The sequence below is a fragment of the Falco punctatus genome, assembly GCF_963210335.1.
Source record: "Falco punctatus genome assembly, chromosome: 6".
Lineage (NCBI taxonomy): Eukaryota > Metazoa > Chordata > Aves > Falconiformes > Falconidae > Falco > Falco punctatus.
In genome coordinates, this window is record NC_137585.1 from 59,566,530 (window position 1) to 59,576,608 (window position 10,079).

Consider the following 10,079-nt stretch of genomic DNA (forward strand, 5'->3'; position numbering starts at 1 on the left):
TCTAAGACTTAACCCATATTGCTTGTAATTCCCTAGAGAAAAATCTTGCACAAATTCATCAGTGCATGCTCTTTAATGAACTCAAGAAAGGTAAAGTTCAAGTGGCACCATGCTTACTAATTACATTTATCAAACTTTTATAGTCTCAATTACAATATATTCTAATATTTCAGTGAAGCATCAGATATAGTTATAGTGCATCATATACAGAGTACAGAAATATTTTTATAGGAAAAAAATAAATAGGAAAAAATATGTAAACATCCTGAGTAAAATTCTGCTGCCACTGAAGTTACTGAACCATCATAAATAGGAGCACAGGCAGTATCACACCCCTCTTTATAAAGCATACAGCAGTGCACATAATTTCATTCAAAACAGTTTAAAGTGCATACAACATTATAAAAAAAATAATTCATAAACTTTTGAAAGTTTTACATATGCAGATTTCATTCACGTCTATTACGTCTCCTCAATCCCATCTCTTCTGATTCAACAGCATCTTTGTTCATAATTTCTTGCTCATCTTCTATCACATCTGGCTCAAACTGATGTACTTCACGTTCATCACGTAATTCAAGCTCTTCTATTTTGTAATCACTATCAACATCTTCAAGTAAATCTTCATTACTGTCATCTCTGTCATCCATTTCTTTCTCTTGAGAATGTTCAGCAAATGACTGAATGAGATCTTCAAGTTTCTCATTACAAATGTGGCTGAAATCTTATAATTCACACAAAAAAAATATTAAAATTAACGTTTAAATTACCAGAAAGGCCCCAAATTTTAGGGTCAGTTCAGAAGTAGAATATTTATTGTTTTCTCTCTTTCATTAAGACTCAACTAATGCAAAATTCCCCGAATTTCTAGTGAACCATTCTTAACATTTAAGATCTCTCTTGGACTACTATGCACCTCTTCGAAGTCTCCAGTTGAAACTAATATACATATTGCTGTTTATTATGCCATGCATACCCACAGCCTCAGAACTCCCCACCTGGGAATCCTCAGACTAAAGTTAGTCCAGCACTAACAGACTGCTTAGGAAGTCACATTCAAGAAGCCCATTTTAACAAAGCAGAATGTGACTGTGTGGTCTATCCCAGTTCAATGTCTTTCAGAACTTAATTTAAAAAAAAAAAAAAAAGACCTATCAAAATTCTAAAATTAGATACACCTCAAACAGGAAGAATGGTAGTCCACCAGAATGAAATTAATTCCACACACATCACCTAAGATGCGGGAGCTGAACATTATTATAGTAAGACCTGTTTATATTTTTTTTAAATATAAACTATTTAGTTATCTGTCCTGCAGGAAATCAAAGTACCTTTCATCTTGTTTTCAGATTTATCCAATCCACTTTCTTTCATCAGGCGTCTAATTGATTGGAGCTGTGTCATTATTTCATCTTTCTGCTCACAAGCTAAAGCATTAACACTAGGAGAAAAAGACAGATGTCAACAGCTGAAAGATTACCTTGAAAGTGAGCGCTTGACAATAATGCACGAGACTGCAGTTATTTCCTTCCATGGAGAGATACCATAGTTAAGTTAGTAACATACTTAGGCCAAGCTTTTCTTTGAGAACTGTCTCTTGAGAAGTGGGGAGCCCATCACATACACCTACTGAATAATCTAGTCACTGAATTCTAACAGCCCCAACAGCCAAAGCTGAGTAATGACTACTAAAAGAAACAATTATCCAAAGTAATTTTATTTTTAGTACAACAATACCTAATACAGAACTTCACAGTTGAGAGGCTTTTCTCATTTTTTTCAATTATGTTTACTCTCACTCCTCCCCATTGCTACTAGAAATTTGTTAGGCAAATTGGTCAGTGAACTTGCTGCTTAATAGTTTCAGTACACGTTAAGTTCAGAAGTACACTAAAGGAACAATCCTGAAATTCTGTATGTTTTAAACTAGGCTTCATGAAGGACCTCAGTCTACAAAAATGGACTGCATGGATATTTTTATTTCTAGTAGGTGAGTAAGGCCCTAGCTTCTTAAGAAAAGAACTTCAAAACTACAAGGAGATTATATTACTTACTGCCTCGTTACACTGCAACAGGGAAGTTTTATTTCCCTGAAGCACACACAATCACTTAATAGGTTAATTTCAAAACACAAAAATAAGCAGCTATACCTTGATAACTAGTTTTGTCTTTAATCATATCAAAAGAAACTTTCTACTATGATCTAATTCCCACAATACCTTTCAAATGCTACTGAGCTTAAGTATTCAGTATTAGCCTCCTTGACCAATATTCAAGTTTAACTTGTTAAGTCACAGTAATGTGATGGTAAGTCTCAGCTTTTGCACTTATGTTTGGTAAACAAGAGACAGGAGGCGTCTATTGAAAAGATTACAAATTGCAAAGAGGTTATCTGCGAAAAGCTACAGAAACAGTAACTGAAGAAGGTTCCTAAACACTGTTCCTTACGTATATATAAGGAACACTTTAAGAACTCTATTTTTAGAGAACTTCATTTTAAAGAAAAACAATACTGAGATGTTTTATGACCACTCACCAGTTTGACAGTGGATCCAACTGAGTCAATAAAGAATTTAACATTTTCTCTGTCTGTGCTAGATGCTGCTCCAGTTCTAAAAGCTGATGCTCTAAAAAAAAAAAAAAAAAAAAAAAAAAAAAACAAAGAGAAAGAAAATAAAAACCAGAAGGAGGCAGAGGGAGGAACAGAGAAGGGGAGAAGGCAGACAGGAAAGACAGAACATTGTAAAAAAAAATTTAAAAGAAGTATTTACAATACCAAAAGAGTATTAAAGTTTGGTTGGACAGATTCAGAAACAGGAAGGTTTCTTCCTCCATAAAATTCTAGAGTATGAAAAGGGAGTGGTAAGGATAAGAACAGAAGCCTTACTATGTGTGACCAGACACCATTCTCATCCAATAACCTCACTCCAACAGTGTCCACACAGATGACACCTTGGTAGACACTGAGCAAGAACGTGGCTCTTACCTTTTCAGCCTCAAAAACTATGCAGTTCCAAGACTTCTTGAGCTATAAGTAGCATATTTATATTTAATATACTGTCATGAATTTGCCCAGTCACACCTCACAAATATATTCAACACTTAATGCACTAAAGCTGAGAGGAATAACTCCTCCTAAAATACTATGAAACTTCAAAGAAAGAAGAGTGCAACAAGGAAGGATGGTGAGTAGGCAACATATCAAATCATTGCTGAACCTGATTACAGATCTGGTGTGCAGAGACACCAAAAGAGGCTGCTAACTAGTTGTTTAACTAACTAAAAATGTGTCTATACAAGGGGCAAAAAAGTATGAAAAACAGCTTAACTCTAATGTGCCATAACTCTTTATTCAAAAGGAAAGCCCACTTCTTGGCACATGCAGAACAGACTGAATTAGACAGTACTTTGTATCATGAAGAAAAAGACATTATCATTCATTCTGTCTCTTCTATAAATATTTAATGGTTTTGACAATTCTCAAATTTGGCCTAGAAATTTAACAGTCTCTATAATCATTTATCCACACTGTTCCACTATCAATACAGTTCAATTCTAAAGCAGATCATTATGTCCTTTTTAAATATCTATTAGGCTAAAGATTATTATATCCTATTTAAACATCCTATTCTACTGAAGAAAACTAAACATGTCTTAAGTGAGAGAAACATCAGACATTAAAAGGCAGAGTATCACACTATATTACTACAGCTGTTTAAAAGAATATTACCATCCAGAGTTTTCAAACAGACTTCTAAATGTTTCAAACACACAGAATAACAAGGTAGGGTATTTTGTAGGTTCTTACATTACACACTCTCATCCAGCTGGACTGCATCAATGAAAATGTAGGTTTCTTCCAGCAGGAAATACATTTTTGGTGAACATATGCACTCTGAATGGACATCTATCTTACCTGTTTCCTTTGCCTTGTCTTCTGTACTTTTTTCCTTTTTGGAAAGGCTTTCTTCATGTGACTTCATCTTTAATAAATACAATTGTGTTAAAATACTTCACCATTATTTGCGTATTAAAAATAAAAATGCATTTAGACATTTACTGAAAGTAAACAGCACCCACAAAAACGCACTCCATTAATTTAACATTTTTTCCTGCCATGCCTTCTTCCTATCTTAAACTAATACTTCTGATCTTAAGCAATGACCATATGACTGACAAAAGCTGTAAAAAGGTTTTTTTTAAAAAAAGTGGTTGCTGTTTCAACTCCAGTTTTCAGAATTTAATGCGAAGAACCTTCTAGGTTATTGGATCCAGTCTCCTACCATTACCTAGGAGGTAAAACTTCTTTCTTAAAGTAATAAAGATGCTATTATAAAAATATTTACATTACAATCCCACAAGCGCAAGTGTAAAGAGTTATAACACCCGAAATACTGGTTTTATGATGTTTAAATCCTATTTACAACCTAATTAAATTTATTTTTAAAAATAAACTGGTCAGCCACAGCTAAGCTGTGGTATTTTTCCTCACATATAGATGATATGAAACTGACTACGAATATGAAGATGCTGTTTCCAGTCCTGTTTGGGTTTAAGGTGTTTTTTTTCCCTGAAGGCAAGCAAAAATATTCCAGCTGCACTATCAGCATTGTTAAGTGTTGTAATATCTCTTGCTATAAATAATACACATCAAGACTGATTTTTAAAAAAAACCCAAACCCAACTGGTTATGTGTCCTCCTTTTTTAAATTACTAATGGCTGAAGAGGTATCACATTTCATGGATAAAAGTCTACGTTGCAGCTGCATGACTAAATGAACAGTCCAAATAAAAAGTTGAGTATACTCACTATTCTATCTAATTGCTTATCTAAGACTATTATCCTGCAGGAATCATCCACCTCCTTTCCATATTCAGTCTCATTCTGAAGAACAAAAATAAGTGAAATATTGATGAGGCTAAGTTACAGTCTCAGGTAACAGCACTGTTCAGGTTCTCAGATTCTTACTTGAGGTTGGGGGTGGGGGTGGTTGGGGGGGGTGTGAGTATAAGATTCTTAGACACTTCCTTAAGTGTCCAAAAAAGGGTTATGTCAGAAGCCTTCATAAGGAAGAATCAGATATACTGAAATTTTAACTTTGGAGCTCACACTCAAAGTCAAATCAGGCAAAAAATGGCTTTTGGAAAACCACATACTTGGGCTCAGAATTGGGGCGGGGCACAAAAAAACCCAAAACAAAACCCAGTTACATTTCCTTCTAATTTCCATAATATAATCATTTTCATGTGGCTTACCTTAAGAAATTTGTATGCTGCAAACACTCCCACTCCAAGAGCATACAATGGCATGAGGGTGAATACTAACTCTCTGCCATTTCCTCTTGTTCTCTCACTCTTTATCTCTTTCTCCATTGCATTTCTCATCTGCTGAATACTCTGGTAAGTGTTACTATCAGACTGTTCTGGATTCAGGTGAACTTGATGAACTGTCCGAGGGCTACCTTAAAGAATTACATGGAGAGAAGGAAGCCAAAGTAAGAAAGGAAATTAAGACTGCAATTAGTTTCACAACTGGAATTAAATTTTTTTTTCTTGTGTGATCATCTTTGTTCATCACTCTTATAAGATGGTGTGGGCAGCCCTGCCTCCAAATAAAGTTTTTAAAAAAATAAAATTAAAAATCACTCTTTCATGAATTGAACGCAAAGTTAAATCTAGGTAGCAAAGACTCTCAAACCAAGTTTCTATGTTTCTTTAAGATACAAGTTTCAAGCTTCTTCCTTTGCAGCAACATTGGCAAACCCACAGCAAACTACAGAAAGGTAGATGTAACAAGAAACATCATGAATCTTGAAATTAAAGCATACTCAGAGAAATTATTGATAATGCTGAGAACAGTTACACATTAATATTTTTCCTGTGTAACGAAGAAAGGAGTTAAGTACAAACTGAATTGTCTAGACCTGGAAAAAAGGAAGTTTGTGTTGAAATACGCATGCTGTGTTGCTGCTTTCACTATTTTGACAGTAAATTCCGTGTTACATGCATTTCCCACAGGCTTAGAAGTGCTGTAACTCTGCAAATCAAGTATTTAGCAGGAAAAGATTACACACAATAGCAAAGAGATGCAACCTTGGAAGTCTGAAGCATTTTCGCATGCAATTTGCCAGCCAGTGTCATTGCTTGACTTAGATTATTTGGTAGTTAAATCTGGGGTTCATGGGACATGCAGATGAGGAACAATGCTAACAGCTGAAGTATGCATATGCTTGCAGAGACAGACAGGGTGACTGGGGGGTTGTGAAGTTTCACACTGATGTCTCTCAGCTGACTGCCTACACTTAATACTTAAAAATCCCTTTGAACATTTAGTTCGTCATAATTTATCAGAATGAGTATGGGTAAAACAAGATTCACATTCTATAGAAGACCATTATGCAAATCACTCCTTATCAATTAATACTGAAACACTGACATTTCAAGAATTTACTGTAATGTAAGTGTGCAAGAGACAGCCACCATCAGGTAAAGAAAAAAATTAACCTACGTTACAACCCCTAGTGAAACAAATGCTTGGCTACAACTTCTTCCAAATACAAGAGAAAAAGGAATCTAATTCTACTAACCTAAGCTGATACTTTGTGATAAGAGATCTGGAACAGTGTTTTAGAATTGTCTAACATGAGTTAGCCAAAAAAGTTTTTCGGACTTCTAGGGATGACTTCAGACTCTGACTGTAGCAACGTTTACTATCAGCTCTGCTGTCAAATTGTGCCAGACATAACTGCAAGTTCTTCCATGTGTAACTGACCAGTTCACAACATGCACATTTGAGCAGGCCTTTCACCTGTATGCTTACTCACTGGAACTCAAAACAGAACTGGACAGTTACATAAAAAATTGAACGTCCTACCTGATACAACCAGAACTCAGGCTATCTTAATCATTTAATGCAAGTTCAGGCTGACATTCTCTTTTCAACACAAGCAGGTTTAGACTTAATAAAAGTGCACTAGCTAGTCTAACTAATCACACCTTATCTTACATAGTTTTCCTCCTTTCAGAATGCATCCCACTGATTACTAGTTTTAAGTTTGCACTCACTGTTCTTTCCTTACTTGTAGTTCTATTTGTTTTTAATGTTAATGAAGAGACTTACTAAAACACCTAATATCACAGATGAAAAAATTCCCACAAGTCATACAAGTAAGAATGTGATCAAAGGAAACACCACCTTCCTGGCACCAAGGAGGAATGCTGAATCCGAATGGAGTCCAGTGTCCTGCACCAAGTTTATCCCTCAGAGGAAACAGAAAAGATACTGGCCAAAGAGGAGAACAGCATGTAAATTTGCCTGAAACTTATTTTACGCAGTGCTGGGCCAATATACCAGTAGAATCAGAGGCACCTGAAGTGCTGCTTTTTTTAAGGTCTGGTTTTAAAGGAATTTGATCTACAGGGAATGATAGCTACCATATAAGTTAAAAGTAATCAAGCAAAACAGACTAGCAGCTGGGAAGAACATGGTAGCAACTCAAGCCTCACTTTGTCCGCCTCCCAGGGAAAAGCACAGGCAGAACTTGGAGGATTACAGCAACTCTCTCTCTCTCTCGGTTTACAATGCCTTGGAAGGCATCATCAATGAATCACTGAGCTACATCAAGAATACACGCATTCTGTTATCTTCCAAAACTGAAGTGGACCTTTGGACCTTGAGCTAAACCCTCGGCTGAGGTACGCTGACGCAGCTTAACATACACGTATACCACTCAAGCCTTAACAAGCAGTAAGCTCTCTAACCCATTCAGCGGTATCTTTTCCAAGCAAGCACGCTGCATTTTTTCAAAAAGGCTGCCTGAGAAATCTCATACGATCCCGTGCCATTGTTTACTAACAGCAGCGCCGGGCTTCCCTACCGCAACTCCAGCATGCGCAGTGAGCTTTCTCCTCCTCCACCTCTCAGCTCCTCATCCCTGCAGAGGTTCACAGTACCTAACCGTGCCCCTGCAGGCATTATTCGTTACACTGCCCCGGTAAGGTACGCTTCCAACACCAGGGGCTCAACCTGTATTTAGAAATTATTTTCTTAAGACAACACAGACAAAAATCAGAACAGTAAAGAACAAAAAAAAAAAGCGTAAAATAAACGGGCTGGGGGGGTGGATGGCTACGGGAGGCGGTGGGCGCCGGCCCGGAGCCGTGTGCCGAGGCCCCCCCGTCACGGGCCGCGTTCCGCCGCCGCCGCCGGAGGGAGGCGAGCCCATGCGCGGCCCTTCCCCTGCCCGGGGGCTCCCCCCGAGCCGGCCCCGAGCACGGAACCCCGACCGCAGCGCGGGCTCGGGCACCGCCACGGCTCCTACCTCTGCGGTGCTGACGGAGATCGTAATGGCCGGGGCCGGCCTTGGCGCCCCGCGGAGTGCGGCCGGCTCGCCCGCCTCCCGCCCCGAACATCCTGGGCATGACGACGAAGACGCAGAGCACCAGCACCACCGAGACCAGCACCTGCTGTGGCGCCGACAGCACCATGGCCCTGCCGCCTCCCTGCCGCCCAGCCGCCGTCCTGCGCCAAGGAGCGGCGCCCAGCGCGGCTGCCGCGCCCCGCCCGCCCGCACAGCGCCGCCCGGCGGCTGCGCCGCTCCCCCGCCCTGCGGGCCGAGCCCCGGCCGGGAAGGTTCTGGAAGGGCCACGGGGTGGGCGGCGGCGGCCCCTCATGCGAGGCCCCGGGCCGCGGCGCTGGCCGTATCGGTGCTGGTGGCTGCAGCTGGGCCGCCCCTGCCTTGCCAGGCACCGTGGGCATGACCCTGGCCGAGCGTGGCGTGTGCCTGCAGCAGCCTCGCACCAGAGGCTGGCCAGCCCGCTGGGGACAGGCCTGGAGCTGCGTGGGTAGCGCCAGGGCCCTGCCAGAGGCATGGGGCAGTTGGCCAGGGGTCTTTTGGTAGTCCCTGGGTGAGGCGGACAGGGTGGCATCACTGGTTTGTGTTCAAATATAGTCGTGTTTATTTGATAGGAAACACTGTAGTGAGTTCTGTCGGTTGTAGGCAGGTGAGTCCAGCAGCAGAGTGAGGCGGCAGTGACCAGGCCAGCTGGAGGCGTTCACATTTCACCCAAGGAATGGCACCTTAGGAGGAAGCAATGGTCCGGCAGTAGGGCTGATCCAGAAGAGTTAGGCTCTCCATCAAAAGCAGGGGTATGAAATGCAGTACTGAGCCTGAAGGGGATTTCTGGTGGCAAGGAAGAAGTCTTTGCTTGTCATAACCAAAACAAACTGCACTAGAAAATTATTGCAGGGAAGGCTGTAAACAAAACTGAAGAAGATGCAGAAAAAGTGGATGTTGAGCAGTGAGCAGCTGAAGGATGAGTACCCTGAGGATGGCTTGGGAAGGCACGTGTACTCGGATACTGATGGCAAAGAGTGCCGTTTGCTTGAGTGGGTTTGAAGCCAGAATGGCAGACAAGGGGCTGTAACCGTGGAAGTGAAGAAGCTTGTGGAAAGACACCGCGCTCAGTTTTAGCACTCGGTAACAGGAAACTCAGGAAAAATTAAAGAGTAAAGGGGTGCATGTAGAAATATAATTAGAAAAAAATAAAGGCCTTAGGGAGAAAGCAGTATTGGCAGCCAGTGGAGTTATTGTAAGATCCACACAGAGACTAATAAGAGTGAACTGAAATGTACAAACACCAATAAACCTAGGCAATAAAACACTGGATATTTTACATAAGACATAAAACTAGGTACTTTGGTGGTAGCAGAAACTTTCTGAAAAACAATCATGACTGGAAGATGCACACCAAAGATTGTTCACGTTCAGAAGTCAGAAATTTTGTTAACATTGGCAGACTGCAAAGAAGAGGTAGCGGTGTCAGTTACTGGCCAAATATTAGCACGTTTACCTCATGAAACTGTCTTTGTAAAATGCTCTGATATGTGTATTTAAAGCTGTGCCATAGGACGAGTAAGTGTTTGTTTCTGGAGGCTCTCCAAAAGTAATTAAAATATTTATACATCTGAATCTACAGTAGCTGTGCAGTTTTACTTTAATATAATTTTTATGTACCAAATAGAAATCAATGACCTGTTCATCAAAAAAGAGAAAAAAGTTTCATGTTTAATTAATATT

General features: G+C 40.1%; 1 protein-coding gene across 1 annotated transcript; it reads right to left on the reverse strand.

The window, feature by feature from the left end:
• Window positions 1–54: 54 nt before the first annotated feature.
• CCDC107 (coiled-coil domain containing 107) lies at window positions 55–8,991 on the reverse strand. Its single transcript, XM_080392519.1, has 6 exons — window positions 8,322–8,991; window positions 5,257–5,462; window positions 3,917–3,983; window positions 2,537–2,627; window positions 1,332–1,441; window positions 55–724 (listed from the first exon to the last, which is right to left on the reverse strand). The coding sequence occupies exons 1-6, from the start codon at window positions 8,926–8,928 to the stop codon at window positions 450–452; spliced, it is 1,356 nt and encodes a 451-aa protein (XP_080248645.1). The 5' UTR covers window positions 8,929–8,991; the 3' UTR covers window positions 55–449.
• Between the last annotated feature and the right edge of the window lie 1,088 nt (window positions 8,992–10,079).

Coding starts and splice junctions, on each gene's coding strand:
- CCDC107 (XM_080392519.1), bottom strand. CDS start 8,928: ATGCCACCCTGTCCGCCTCACCCAGGGACTACCAAAAGACCCCTGGCC. Junction 3,984..5,256: donor CAGCATACAAATTTCTTAAG/GTAAGCCACATG, acceptor TATTTATTAAAG/ATGAAGTCACATGAAGAAAG. Junction 725..1,331: donor ATCTGAAAACAAGATGAAAG/GTACTTTGATTT, acceptor GTGAATTATAAG/ATTTCAGCCACATTTGTAAT.